This window comes from Mixophyes fleayi, chromosome 1 (genome assembly GCF_038048845.1).
Source record: "Mixophyes fleayi isolate aMixFle1 chromosome 1, aMixFle1.hap1, whole genome shotgun sequence".
Lineage (NCBI taxonomy): Eukaryota > Metazoa > Chordata > Amphibia > Anura > Limnodynastidae > Mixophyes > Mixophyes fleayi.
Genome location: NC_134402.1, coordinates 405,501,296 through 405,517,820, shown reverse-complemented (window position 1 = coordinate 405,517,820; position 16,525 = coordinate 405,501,296). Strand labels below are relative to the sequence as shown.

Below are 16,525 nucleotides of genomic sequence, written 5' to 3'. Positions count from 1 at the left end.
ACTCACCACCCAATCTTGTTCCAAATTTCCACTACCTGACACAAAATGCCTCCGCAAGCACTAAAACCCCTGCATGCCCTCAAATCCCACATGTACTCCAAAATTCCATCACATGCCAGTCAGACCTCCACACATATCATTCAGATCACATGCCACCTAGTCCTCCACACATGTCATTCAGATCACATGCCACCTAGACCTCCACACATGTCATTCAGATCATATGCCGCCTAGACCTCCACACATGTCATTCAGATCATATGCCACCAAGACCTCCACACATGTCATTCAGATCACATGCTACCTAGTCCTCCACACATGTCATTCAGATCACATGCCACCTAGTCCTCCACACATGTCATTCAGATCATATGCCGCCTAGACCTCCACACATGTCATTCAGATCATATGCCAGTCAGACCTCCACACATGTCATTCAGATCATATGCCAGTCAGACCTCCACACATGTCATTCAGATCACATGCTTCCTAGATCTCCACACGTCATACAGATCACATGCCACCTAGTCCTCCACACATGTCATTCAGATCATATGCCAGTCAGACCTCCACACATGTCATTCAGATCACATGCCACCTAGACCTCCACACATGTCATTCAGATCACATGCCACCTAGTCCTCCACACATGTCATTCAGATCACATGCCAGTCAGACCTCCACACATGTCATTCAGATCACATGCCACCTAGACCTCCACACATGTCATTCAGATCATATGCCAGTCAGACCTCCACACATGTCATTCAGATCACATGCCACCTAGACCTCCACACATGTCATTCAGATCACATGCCAGCTAGACCTCCACACATGTCATTCAGATCACATGCCACCTAGACCTCCACACATGTCATTCAGATCCATGCCACCTAGACCTCCACACATGTCATTCAGATCATATGCCAGTCAGACCTCCACACATGTCATTCAGATCACATGCCACCTAGACCTCCACACATGTCATTCAGATCATATGCCAGTCAGACCTCCACACATGTCATTCAGATCACATGCCACCTAGACCTCCACACATGTCATTCAGATCACATGCCAGCTAGACCTCCACACATGTCATTCAGATCACATGCCACCTAGACCTCCACACGTCATTCAGATCACATGCCACCTAGACCTCCACACATCATTCAGATCACATGCCACCTAGACCTCCACACATGTCATTCAGATCCATGCCACCTAGACCTCCACACATGTCATTCAGATCATATGCCAGTCAGACCTCCACACATGTCATTCAGATCACATGCTTCCTAGATCTCCACACGTCATACAGATCACATGCCACCTAGACCTCCACACATCATTCAGATCACATGCCACCTAGACCTCCACACATCATTCAGATCACATGCCACCTAGACCTCCACACATGTCATTCAGATCACATGCCAGCTAGACCTCCACACATGTCATTCAGATCACATGCTTCCTAGATCTCCACACGTCATACAGATCACATGCCACCTAGACCTCCACACATCATTCAGATCACATGCCACCTAGACCTCCACACATGTCATTCAGATCACATGCCACCTAGACCTCCACACATGTCATTCAGATCACATGCCAGCTAGACCTCCACACATGTCATTCAGATCACATGCTTCCTAGATCTCCACATGTCATTCAGATCACATGCCACCTAGACCTCCACACGTCATTCAGATCACATGCCAGTCAGACCTCCACACATGTAATTCAGATCACATGCCACCTAGATCTCCACACGTCATTCAGATCACAAGCCACCTAGATCTCTACATGTCATTCAGATCACATGCCACCTAGATCTCTACATGTCATTCAGATCACATGCTATCTAGACCTCCACACATCATTCAGATCACATGCCAGTCAGACCTCCACTCATGTCATTCAGTTCACATGCCACCTAGATCTCCACACATGTCATTCAGTTCACATGCCACCTAGATCTCTACATGTCATTCAGATCACATGCTATCTAGACCTCCACACATCATTCAGATCACATGCCAGTCAGACCTCCACACATGTCATTCAGTTCACATGCCAGTCAGACCTCCACACATGTCATTCAGATCACATGCCAGTCAGACCTCCACACATGTCATTCAGATCACATGCCACCTAGACCTCCACACATGTCATTCAGATCACATTAGATTGCCTGGATACAAGGGTCACAAAACAGTAATATTTCCCACTTAGAGCGTTTGTAAGAGTTGTAGAACATATGTTTTAGATCTTTTCAGCAGACAGTTATGACAGATGAAGATCACAGATCAGAAGGTCAATCTTGTAAAATGTGTATAGTGTGTACACATGAATCGGCATGCTGATCGGGACTTTCAGTTGTTGGTAAAATCGTCACCGATATTGCATCATGAGAAGTTTTCAGTAGTGTGTACTACCCAAAGCAATGAGAGAAAAAAGAAAGTATGAGTTCTATTCCCAACCATGGCCTTATCTGTGTTGAGTTTGTATGTTCTCCCTGTGTGTGCGTGGGTTTCCTACCACGCTCAAAAAACATACTAGTAGGTTAATTGGCTGCTATCAAATTGACCCTAGTCTCTGTGTGTCTGTATGTTAGGTAATTTATAGATTGTAAGCTCCAATGGGGCAGGGACAGATGTGAGCAAGTTCTCTGTACAGCGCTGTGGAATTAGTGGTGCTATATAAATAGCTGATGATGATGAGTGTCATAAAAAGCTCTAACTTAATAAAACATAAACATTTTCACTATCCAATTAATCAAACGTTATCAAACAAGATCTCAGCTCTTATTAAGCCTTCCTTTTAACAGCTACAAAAGCAACATATTATTATTATTATTATTATTAATTTTTAATTATAGGGCGCCACAAAGTGTCCGTAGCGCCGTACAGGGACAAACAAGTACAATACAAGGTGGGACAGCACGGTACAGTAAACAATAAGCACAGTAACTCAATAAGCTCAAAGCACAGTTAGAGAGAGGGGGAGGAGAGACCAGCAAGCGCTGGAGCCCAAGAGGAAGGGCACGGATGACGGGGAGACCCCCAGAGGGGTGGGGGGAAAGGTAGCTGGAGAGCAGAGTTAGAAGTGAAGGAAACAGGAGGAGAGATGGCCCTGCTCAAGGGAGCGTACAATCTAAGGGGAGGGGTAGACAGACAGAGAGACACAGGGATGAGAGGGAGAGAAGGGGGAACGGGGGCAGAGTCAGGGGAGGGGGAAGAGGCAGAAAAAGGTAGGAAGTTAAGTGGGAGACTGGAAGGCTTTGAGAAAGAGGTGGGTTTTTAGAGCCTGTTTGAAACTGGACAGATTAGGGGATGTTCTGATGGAGGGAGGGAGCTTGTTCCAGTGGAGGGGGGCAACGCGGGAGAAGTCTTGGACACGCGCATGGGAGGAGGTGATCAGAGGGGTGGAGAGGCGACGGTCATTGGCAGATCGGAGAGGGCGGGATGGAGCGTGAATAGAGATGAGGTTGGAGATGTAGGGAGCAGTGGAGTTGGCGAGGGCCTTGTATGTGAGAGAGAGGAGCTTGAACAGGATTCTGTAGGGGAAGGGGAGCCAGTGAAGGGCTAGGTAGAGGGGGGAGACAGAAGAGGAGCGACGAGAAAGGAAGATAAGCCTAGCGGCTGCGTTAAGAACAGAACGAAGGGGAGCGAGATGAGAGTGGGGGAGGCCAGTGAGGAGAAGGTTGCATTTTAAAACATATGCTGTTTTAAAATGTATAATTCACAACCTCTTAATTTCTTATCTCTACCTTAGGAGTGTTAGCATGTGGATACATTTTCCTTACTGAAAACCAGGGCAAACAAACTAATGCATCATTTCAATATTTTTCCTACAACTGGTTATCCTTGCCTGTCAAGTAAACATTACCCACAGATTACTTTATGGTTTATGTGTTACAATAAGCTTCAGATCAGGGGTGGAACTTGGCACTACTGCCTCTTGGGCCCCCTGCTTTGCTGTCAGAAGAGTGGAGCAGGGGCATGTGTAGAAGGTGCCAGCTTTCTAACTTGATAACTGTTTTTTTATTTCTAATCTGTACTTTTTGCATAGATAGGTGACAAGATGGAAAACTGTATGGATGGTTACAGGCCTTTCCATGTATAGCCATAGTATAAATTGGACACCTGGCTCTTTTGTGATTTTGTGGGTGTTTGGGGTGGTGCACTTTCCAAGCTGTAAAGACATCTGTCTTTGGATAAGGAAGCAATAGTATGTAACTTGTCTCAGGGTGGTTTGTTTTAAACATCCATGGAAAGACATAAACACAATTTAGTAAATTTAGGATTTTGAGACATTAGTGAACAGGCAGATAGCTGCATCTAACAGAACACCAAAATTGACCCAAAACACTCAGAGCTTTATCTTTGAAAAGCTGCAATGAAAGTTTAAAAGTTAGTTGAATCAATTCAGTTTGATAAATAGACTGTGCGGGCTCGGTGCCATCATATATTCAATAGAAAATGAATAGTGACACTTCAATTTTCCAGGTCGAGCTGCCTGGTGAATTAAAATGTAGGGTAGTATATTTCAGGATAAGTAGGGGTGTCCTTCATTCTGCTAGTGGAGAATGAGGTTTCAAATAGAAGGGAAAAAAAAACCAATATTACAAAAATGATCAAACCAAATATATTTTTTACAGGCTGAATTATTTACTATGTAAATCATAAGCAAGTTATGACTGCCCAGTTCATGGTGAGACCTATCTGCTGTATTCTCTTTACCATTCTTATCTTTGTATGTGTATGTCATTTAAATGATGATAGGAGTATATATGTAGGGATAAATATGCGATGAGTGTGGTAAATACACTAATAATAAATAATAATAGTAATTAATAATAATAAATGAGAATAAGAGTTCACAGAGTAGCATGTACCCTAGGTTTTGAGATCCTCTCTATTCACCAAAACATCCAAACATTCCGCTTTCAAAGCCAAGATTACTATGTTTGGATTGGTATCTATGGTAACTGTCATCACGATTTAAGTAATTAGATTAATTAAATAATATACAGTATTTGCATATATTTGTAACTAAGCCTTCTGGCTTGTGGATTTGAATGTGCAACTCTTGTGGGATGTTTACTTTACATATATTATAGATTGGGTTGTAGACTATGAATTATGTAGGTTTGGCCAAAGAGAAACTTTTCCAATTTGTAAGAGTCGGAGCCATGGCACTAACCTACATTACAGCGTGCTGAATTAAGTTTTAGAATTTTAGGGAACGTTTTTATTTTGGAAAAACTCAGACATGAACGTTAAAGAGTGAGTCACAATATGACAGACTTACAATTTTCCCAACACATATTGTAAATAATGCCGTCACTAGTTTAATGGGAATTATTATGAATAAAGTTTTCTATACAAAGAGTTAACTTACAGTTTTCTTTAACATTTTGACTGCGTAAGGCTTCTGGGTTCCTTTCTGCCTGCATCTGTACACGACCGACGTTGCACCCCTAAAAGAAGGAGAGGCGGTAAGCAACTATGTTATAATAATACAATACTCACATGTTTAGTATATTCAAACTGAAAATCACATTTCATGTTGGATCTTGAGGAAAAACATTGTTCTCCGACTTGTTTGATGCACCATGTCTTAGCACGGGGTAATTTTTCTTAAAGTGGAAGTATTATTTCAGCAAATTATTTTATTTTGTTGTTACAGTAAGTACATCGGATTCCATTTTTTTTAATGAGAAATGATGCTGTGAATACGTTCAATGTTCTCCCTACAATTACGGATTCATAAACATTTACACGCTACCGACCGCCAAATTCACATACATCACAGCATGTCATTATCTCTTCACAGCTCAAGGACCATGTTCATCTCAAGCATTTATCATGTATTCTGCTGTACAGGTAGAATGGCAGGACAGTACATTTGTGATGAGTTCCTTACAACATATACAGTATTCTTGTGATGTACAGTATTTTGTGTCTAAGAGCCTTCTGAACCTCAAGCTCTCATTACTATCTTCTTCTGTCTAACCTCTCCCCTGCCCTCCTCTTCCCCTCTTCACAAGGCTTCTTCACATACCTGATCATCACCATCATCATCACCATTTATTTTTATAGCGCCACTAATTCTGCAGAGCTGTACAGAGAACTCACTCACATCAGTCCCTGCCCCATTGGAGCTTACATTTTAAATTCCCTAACACACACACACACATTAGGGTCAATTTGTTAGCAGCCAATTAACCTACCAGTATGTTTTTGGAGTGTGGGAGGAAACCGGAGCACCCGGAGGAAACCCACACAAACACGGGGAGAACATACAAACTCCACACAGATAAGGCCATGGTCAGGAATCAAACTCATGACCCCAGTGCTGTGAGGCAGAAGTGCTAACCATTAGGCCACTGTGCTGCCCATTTTCAGGCACATTTGCAATCCTGCAAAACTCGGTGCAGATTGATTTTATGAGAAAAGTTCCAGGGACCAGGATGTGGGGGCGCACACTTAGTGCACAAATAAAAAATCAGTGCAGATCTCTATTTTAGTGTACTGTAAATGAGCCTTGTTGTGAGTGCACTCAAGTGTACTATTTAAGCAGAGGCTCAATAAGTAATAGTAGGGGACATAACCCCACTCACTGAGGTGCCTTCTATTTGTGTAGGCATGCACAATGTATGAAAAATAATTTTAGCGTCAGGGAATAGATAATTCAAGAAGTACCTAATATGGCAGGATAGTTAAGCAAATAGACTTGTAACTAAGAGAATAGTAATTGTGGTGCATGGTGTACTCTGTTAGATCATTTATGGAATTTATTTAATAAAATGATGCAGATATCAACTCATATTTGAATGCTTGCTATAAATAACAGCATGTATTCTATTTGCACCATTCGCTAAATGTCATTTTATGTTCAAATTACTTAAAAAGGTTGTCTGCTTTCAAATGTATTGTAAATTATTTTGTTAGTTTATTTTCCTTACCTATAAAGTAGTACATTTTACTTGCTACACTCTGGTTTGTGCCGTTATTACCAAAAGATGCTTTTTCCACTGTGAATAATTCACTACACTGTACTACTTTATATCTATCTGGCAGCCAATAGAATCACTTGTCATGCCATTCATCTGCATACCGCTGGCTGCTTAATTACCAACCTGTATGCTGGGAGAATTCCAGGTATCACAGAGACCACAATCTTTCACATATTTTCATTGCCCATTTATGGTAATTACAATAGTCTGTAAAATAGAGATTGTAATATAGACTTTAAGTTTGCGAGCAAGGCCTTCTTACCCCTCTGTCTGGTTGTAATACCCAGTCTCGATTTATTACTGTGTTTGCTCCCAGTTGTAAAGAACTACGAAATATTCTGGTCCTATATAAATACATTTTAATAATAATATAAAAAAATAAAAAATAATATGAGATAGATCTGCCAATTTTCTTGTCAGGCTATATGTTATAGCTCTGTTGTGCTCTCTGCATTAGGAACAGGTGAATCCGGCTTTTATAAAGAGCTTTCAAAATATAAAAAGCTTTCAATAGATAAATTATTCAGTAAACTTACTTGGACAAATACATTAGAGGATTCTGATCAGAGAGAGCTGTAAACACCAATCCGGAGAGAGTACTCACTGAGCTGTAACAGATTTGAAAACTCTCTAAGGAAGGCAACATCCACATTGCCAAATTAAGAGACTCGTGTTCATGGAGTTGAAATAATGATGGACCTATTCTGAACACTACATTCCCAGAATTCTTTCCATTAAATTCCCTCTTCAAGAGTGAATGCATTAGGTAGCATATGGTCAAAAACATATAGTGAGTTTACTTTGACAATTATACAAATATTATGTAAACAATATTGCTAAAAATGCTAAGTATAACGTGATAACTTTGGTTGATAAAAGTTGATACTGGTGAACAGTTAGTAAAAATTGGGGAAAGTTTTAAGCCACAAAATACATCACAGTTGTATAGTTGAATCTACCTAGTTCAAGGTAGATTCAACATCAGTAAAACTTTTCTTCTCCAAACCCCCAGAAAGATCAAGAACCCAAATTGAAAGTACAACATCAACATTCACCATATGAAGCACTGTAACAGAGGACAGGATGGATTAGTTTTTCCTCTGTAGGGGGCAGTCCTAAAGCATTTATACCTTTATCATGGTTGTGAAATGAGTATATGAAGAAAATTGTTCTTATGAAAATATATTTAGAAAGATTAATGGCAGAGATCATGAGTAAACATGTTATTCTAATTTATCCTTCTGCATTAACCTAATAAAAATAGAAGAAATGTATGAAATGCTTATAGATACTGGGGCACTGCAAATCTAACAATATGGATGCCTGTTGGTTTGATTAATTGAGTGAAAAAGAGAGACACCCGATAGTTCCATTTTTTTTTATCACATTCCAAAAATTCATAAATCCCTCACTTTATTTTCCAGGCGTCTCTTTGTGTCAGGAATTAGATCACTTACCACCAATTTGTTGTAGTATGTAGATTCTTGCTTTCAGTGTTGCGTTGTTTATCTTAAGTGCCATATTAAGGACACTACCCATATTATCAAATGTCTTGGAGATAGTGTCTGAAAGCCATCTAATTTATTTCTCACTTCGGATGTACAGGATTTCTATACAAATATCAGAATCTGTTGGAGAGTCTCTTATCAAAGATTGGATTTCAGAGTTACAACGCAACTTCATTATAGCTTTTATCACGTTTATATTAACGCATAATTATTTTTTATTTAATTCAGTATTTACAGAGATATTTTCACAAGTTTGTCCCTAGTTTTGCCAACCTTTATATGGGCCACTGGGAACAGAAGTACATCTGGGAGGACCCATATGGGGCAATCTTGGTGTTCTATGGCCTTTCAGTAGATTATTTATTTATTATTTATAATGGGTGGTTAGACACTGCGCACTCTTTTGTATCACTTCTAAACTCTAACACTTATTTGTTCTTCACGTTCACTTACAGTAACACGTCAGTGAATTTTTTGGATCTGTCCCTCTCTGCTTGTTGCAGCCAATTATCAAAAATCTGTGGATTCAAATAATTACTTGTGATTCTCTAGCAGCCTTTGTAAACCATGACTGTTTAATATCCCAAAGGACAAATGAACCACCTGAGAAGGAACTATACCTCAAATAAGAATGCTCAAACTAGAGGGAGTTAAGATGATATCAAAATATAATTCCAAATCCGAACAAATTAAATTAAAGATAAGAAATATTATTTATTAAGTCAAGATCCTATCCTAAGCTCTACAAATTCTGAGAGACCTATTGTCATTTTTAAAAAGAATAAGAATTTTAAAAATTAGTTTTATGAAGGTATCAGAAAAACTAATAGATAAAAAACAAAATGTAAATATAATGGGAAAACCTCAATGTAATTTTAAATGCAACAAAACCAGTAGCACGACATGCTCATATATGAACAATTAACTTAAACATGTCAGCTCCTGGAAACTACAGTATTGTGAAATTAATGTAATTAAAACAAATTTAATTACATTGGTTACTGAATCATCAAGAAACAATTTTCATTTTTTCTCCTGTTTTTATTTAGTACCTATTATTTAATGATATGAATGAATAACATGTACTGAATAAAAACAGGAGAATAAAGAAAAATTGTTGTAATGTAATTTATTAATTATAATACATAGACACAGTAGCGTGGCTTAGCAGTTGAACACTTATATTTTAACAGCAATTCATTACACAATCAAGTTAATTCACAATGTTTTTAATATTTCGCTATTCATGATGATTCAATAACAGATGTAATTACATTTTTTTAATGTATATCAATAATAGTTGTGATTTTTTTTATTAGTTTAATAATAGAGTGCCCCAATTGAATACATGTTCCTCTATCCCTGCTCTTGTTTCAAAATATACTCAAATTAAATTGTGTGGGTGTAACCCAACTTAATTTAATGTTTCATTTGGAATAAAACATGGAGATAGATTCATGTCAATTATGTGAGAAATAAATATTTTGGCTTTTAAAATTGTAAACACTCCACCCTGAAGGGCTAAATTATACTTTAGAGTTTCATTTTAGGTCCTAAGAGGTTATTTTATAGAACCTCAGGAATCTTAACATGAAAATGAGTTTGTTATAAGATTTAATGTGTTATTGGTGTTGTATTGCTCTAAATAATATACTTTCAAATAGATTTGTTATGTATTTGAGATATGGAGATCTATAACAAACTGGGATAACTCTTAACATTGTAACTTGAAGGTCAGTGGTGTGATTCCCCACTTAGGTGGAATATAAATAATTATTAGGCTTTACTTAATCTAAAATAAAAGGGAATATAAATTTGTGTACTCTGAATATCTTGGAAGGACTTAAATTACTGCAATTTGGTAATTTTATATATATATATATATATATATATATATATATATATATATATATATATATATATATATATATATACACATATACATGCATAAAACTTCCTGAGGCCGTATAGCCTAGGGGATGAGAGCAAGTGAAATTTGGTATGGAGTTAATGGGAAAAATAAGAATTTTATCTAATTATTCAGTAATAATATAGAATATTAACAGCACATACATAGGTTTTTGTGTATTTTAGTTTACTGGTTTATTTATTTATATTTATAATTTTAAATGCTCTTTTTTGCTTTTCATTGTTTGTACTTTAGAGATTTCATTACATTAATATAAGAATTTTCCTTTACTATAATATTATGTGGTCAATATTTACATTTTGAGACAGCTGGTAAAATGTTTTATATTTGAATTATGACATTATCTAATGTAATTGAATCTTATTGAAGAGTTCCATAATTGGTAGATTTTTGAACAAGGAAGGTACATAGCTTTCTAATGGATACAGATGTACTTTATTTTTGAGAAAGTCACTATAGAGCTGAAAATGCATCAGTAATCTGTACTAATCTGATTAAAGGTGGATAAGCAAAGTTCCGTATGAGTGGTTGGAGATATTGGAGAGTCTGTGACCAGTGTAAGAAGGACCAAGTGTTGTGATTTATATCCATATGTAGGGGATGAGGCTTTCCTATAGTGAACTTCTAGCATCCCCACTGCTGAATTATGGGAGACCTAGAATTGACGGAACATGAGACTGAAAACGTCCCCTCTCTATCTCCATATCCAGTTTCACTTGTTGAAAATAATATAGTATTGTGTCCTTTTTTATCTAATTCTATTATTGGACTGGTACAACTAGGCTAATCACAGTTGATTACCAACCATGAACACTACGTTTTTACAAACCTATCAAGCTATCTAGAATCCTTCACTCTGCTACAAGGTGATAAGCATCTAAGGAAAATTAGAATATTTTCTAAAAACCATACAATTGTATAAATTCTGATTAGCCACAATAAGTGAACTATGTTAATCCAACTTTACAAAGATAGATAGATATATTTTAATTTGATGTATATTCTTATTTGTATTTTAATAAAATGTCCTTAAGTATACATTGAGAATCATTTTGCTACGTTGTGTTTTTTTAAGATTCCGCAACATTTCTTTATATTCATTCTTTACCACATTGGTATTCCCAAATAGGATATTTTATCCTTAACTGTTAGGCGCTGTCTGTATTTTGCTGAAAAGAGAGACAACTTATTCCAAACCCTGCTCTGTTCACAGCTAGCAGGGGGGTCCCGATAAGCGGGGTGCCCTCCCGCTGTTCTTTCCAGGCTTACCACTGACCCTTAATAAGCGTCATCCCGATGTGCCCTTACTCTCTTGAATAATTTCTGCCATACATGGAGACAGATCAATCTGTATTTAACAGAAAATCAGAAAAGCATTGTTAAATGATGGTTGTAAAGGGTAGGGGGGTTGATCTTTTAGTATGACATTTTTATGCTTCTGTGCAGGATGTCTCTTCAGATTTTTCCGCCTCTCTACACAACGTGGTTCATTTCTAGAATGCAGCAACATCTGCAGAGACAAGAGGATAGGTGAGCACCTTGATGTTCAGTGGATGGACCATCCAGACATACTAGTACAAAGCCAAGGTATTTGGCGGTGCACTGGCTGTGCTTTGCAAATAACCTCCCATATCTGCTACTCGTTGCTGATTATAGTAACACGTGCATCCATCAATTGGGGCAGGTCACATTATTTTGTCCCCAATTAATATACTTATTAAATATGTTCATGGCTTCCCTATATACACCTTCTAAGCAAGACACAAGTTTATTCTTCTTACAGAAGCCCCAAGATAGAAGAACATCAAATGTTAAGCAGAGTTTTTGTCCAATAGACGATCTAGTATAGTATTCTAGCCCTGTAAAGTGCTCTAGACTATTATTGTCAGCAGATTTCAAAGCCCAGGGGTGAATGTTTTAGTAATAATTGGGATGTAGCTAATCTATATCCTCTGCTCTGGTAGTTAATGAGGGGTTGGGTATGAGAGCAGACAAAACTGTTTAAAATTAACTTTTGATCATACCTCACCTTTCATTTTTAAATGTTTCAACCTCCAAGAATTGATTCTACAGTGTTCTAGTGTATATTATTCATTATTCTGAGCTAGGAAGGCTAAGCACCTCATCTCTAAACTAGAGACACTGTCAGACATCTCCTGTGCTGCCTAGGATTTGTACTGTTTCACAGGATTAATGCGAAGTTCTTAGAACAAGCAATTCATTTCATCGCTTACAAGGAGTTGCTGCCAGCATTCACTAAAGCTAATGTCAGGCTATATCTGAGAGACAAATGACAGAGGCTAAGGGCAGATCTCATTAGAACTTCCTCCCACTCTCTAGGAGAATAAACTTTTCCACTGAGATTCAACCACTGTGTTGCAAATGTCACATAATGAGATGACAACATTTGCAATATTACTGCTGGAAACATACAATGGTTGCTTTAAAAATATGCCACTCCAATTAGTGCTTTTTCTACCTTTCAGAAGTTGCTTCCCATTCATTGAGACATTCTGTCACAGCAGTCAAACCAACGCCCACACTCTGTAAGTGCCATAAATCTCTCTCATTGTAAAGGATTGTATACTCTTGACAGCGTTGCTCCATTTAGCCATGTGATTTGAGTTGCAAAGACTGTCATTGTTACCAATTCAATAAATCTCCCAGAGGAGGAAGTGAGGAGATCTATATATAATCATCACCATCCAAATATATAATGATATTCAGAAAAGAGCTGCAAACAAAACTTTCTCTGAAAAAATTAATAAAAGAGGAATTTTTGCATACTTATTGCAAAAATAATATTGTATTAGACAAGTTCCAATTTAAAGGAAAAAGTAAGGTTTTTCATACCTTGACATTGTTTTTATAAAAGGTATGTTACTTAACTGATAACACAATGATATGATATGATCTGATCTGCAAACATTTGTACTTTGTTTTTAGCTGCCTTACTGAAAAACATTTTGTTTTGTATAATATTTCTTTTAAGTTGTAAAAAAGGTAGTGTCTTACAAAATCGGCATACATATAAAATGAACAATTCACAAATCTTACATTGATCATGCATTACAACAAATCACAAAAAAAGCACAGAACCACTTTATTAGATAAACATCAACCTAATAGATCAAAGAAACAGCAAAATGATGGGTAAAAGGGAGGGGGCGGAGGGAAAGAAAGGGCAGGGAAAGTGGTGGGTTTTGGGAGTAGAGGGCCCATGCTATTGTTGAGTTAACCAAGAAAGAGGACCTAATGTGTTGAAATAGGGCAAAGAGAATAATTTGGACTTTTTTCAAGGCCATTAAGGATGAATTGATATGTATTCCACAGTGTCTTTAAATTTCAACCAGCGGCCCCAGACTGCACACAAATCTTCAAATTTGTCAGAGGACGACTGTATCATGATCATACATATTCATATAAAATTCCAACCAAGCAAACTTTTTAGTGTTGGGGTTAAGAGCATCTCCTATGCACAGGTATTACTGCTTTTACTGCACTGCTTAAAATGTTTTAGGAAAGATTTCTTATACTGGGCTATTCACCAGGTTGAGGAGCCAAACACTGGGGCTCTCTAGGATGCCACCTGCCAGAATCTTTTTGAAATGGTGATGATCCCACTTCAAATGGGCGGATCTTGGGACACCCAATGTCAAATGTGTTCCTTGAGCCTTGTTACATCTCCAGCAAATTTTGGAAACCACTTGGTATATCTTAGAAAGAATATTAGGACACTAGTACCAGCTGGTTATACTGGGTCTCACTTACAGCTATGCTTATTGAGCAAGCCAGAGTTGTCCGAAAGATGGAATGATTATGTTCACTGACCAAACCTCCAATTTTTCCCCCCCAATTCTTGTTAAATTATGGTAGTGAGCAAAAGAATTTCTCTGTGAGTAGTTTGTATATACTACATAGTATGTGAGAGGGGCATGCAGTTATCAGACACATAATTTTCATGCTGTCAGTTCTATATTTGATTCCCCTTTATTTAGAAAGTATTTAAGCTGGAGGTATCACCAAATATCTGACCGAGGCATGTTCCATTTGCTTTGTATATCTCCAAATGGGGACATCCCTGAGAACCAGTTGGCCAATACAATGAATCCAAGCTTGAGACCAAGGCCTAAAGGCCCGTTCAGATAGTCCTGGGGGAAATGAGGGATTCAGTGGCGCACGCAGGGGGGGGGGGGGTTTCTGGGTCTCCAGAAACCCCCCCTCCGCTAAAAAGTGCCCTACAAGTGCCCTACTGTAGTATACAGCAGCCGCGGCGATGTCTAAGAAGCATCCGCAGCGGTGCTGTATTGGACGCTTCTTTGACAGCGCCGCGGCTGCTGTATACTACAGTGCAGCCGAAACGGCGCTGCCGCAAATGTGCGGCAGGTCTCTAGATTTTTATTTTTTCCGGGGGCGGAGGAAACCCCCCCCTGACAAATCCTCCATGCGCCCCTGGGATTGGAGAACATAAAAAGGTATAACAAAATTAAGCTTATCAGATTCTCTGCAGTGCTGTTTTTCAGAGAGCTACAAAATTGTTGCAACCAAGTCAAATACTAGCAGTGCTCATAATGGTCTGACAAGCTGTGTTTCAGTGAATAGAGAAGGGAGTGTTCTTTAGAGCTTAGACTACTATCTATCCACTGTCTATATCAGAGGTGTTTCAGGATTTATTTAATCATGCACAGGTGAGTTAATCGTTTTGGCTAGGTCAGTAATTATCACACCTGTTCCTACAGACAGAAATCCAGAAAACATGAACTGTTGGTAGCCCTTGAGGATTGAGTTCGACACCTCTGATCTAGATGTTGGCTGAAATCTCTAGCTCACAAGTAGATAGGGTGCAAGCATCTTTAACATATGCTTCTTTTTTTCAACAGAAGACAACAGAAAGGTGAATAACAATAAACTGAAAATCATGTTTTCATCAATTGATAGAAATGATGTCTTGAGAAAAAATGAATGTAGGAAAATTAAATAATAGTCTGCAATACTACCGGGGATGTACCAAATCCGTCAAATCCTTCACAAAAGCTTTAAAAGGATAGTGAAACAAACGTGGATTTTATAAAGCTAATCATAAATAATCTCATCTTAATCAAAAATGATGTTATTGTCTTACAAACATTGATAAATCACATTAAATTGATGTTTTAAACACTCTCTCAAGGACTTTGGAAATGGTTAAGGACTGAAAGAATCAATTGCAAAGATTACATGTGTATTACATATATTAAGCCATTAAAATAATTTATTTTTCTGTAACACAGTCACCTTTAAATAGATTCAGAATTCTAATCCTAAAAACAATTGTAGTTTGCTACTATAGTACACAGTGTGATTCATTTCCAGACCACTGTACAGAGATAAAGGTCAGGTCTGTAATCAATCTCTAAGATGTTAAGTTCCTCTGTAGGTGCGACTCACAGCAAAGGATATATATATATATAGGTCAATAGATATATAGATCACTTTTTCTGAGAACCACGGTCACCCTATTTTTATAAAAATGGCAAAACAATGAGCCACATTTAGAGTTAGGAGCAATCCAGCTAATTGGTAAAAATATGTATTTGGACAAACCATATTGTGGTGCAAGGGGTGTTAATACAATTTTGTGTTGCATCCAGAGAAAATACTACCTGCCTAATCATGTATAACACAAAATCAGTTCAGCTTTAATTTTACAATGTAGTTTATAATTGAGCTAGGACATGCCCCCTAGTCCCAACTCTAAGGGGTATATTTACTAAACTGCGGGTTTGAAAAAGTGGAGATGTTGCCTATGGCAACCAATCAGGTTTTAGCTGTCATTTTGTAGAATGCACTAAATAAATGACAGCTAGAATCTGATTGGTTGCTATAGGCAACATCTCCACTTTTTTAAACCCACAGTTTAGTAAATCTAGCCCTAAATGTATATTCGCATTTTGGGCCTGAGTCACTAAGAAAAGTAAGACAAAGGAGTAAATGTTCCCCAGGACAAACCATGTTACAATGCAAGGGGTACAAATTAGTTTATTATTTTACACATAAGTTAAATACTGGCTGTTTTTTCAT

At 37.9% G+C, this 16,525-nt stretch overlaps 1 protein-coding gene across 1 annotated transcript in view; it reads right to left on the bottom strand.

Annotated features, from left to right (window-relative positions):
- CAMK4 (calcium/calmodulin dependent protein kinase IV) overlaps positions 1-16,525 on the bottom strand; it is a 223,190-nt gene that overhangs the window by 74,733 nt on the left and 131,932 nt on the right. Inside the window, exon 2 of the mRNA XM_075181602.1 lies at positions 5,410-5,488. Within this exon, the coding sequence (XP_075037703.1) occupies positions 5,410-5,488 (79 nt within the window). The remainder of the gene's footprint in view (positions 1-5,409; positions 5,489-16,525) is intronic.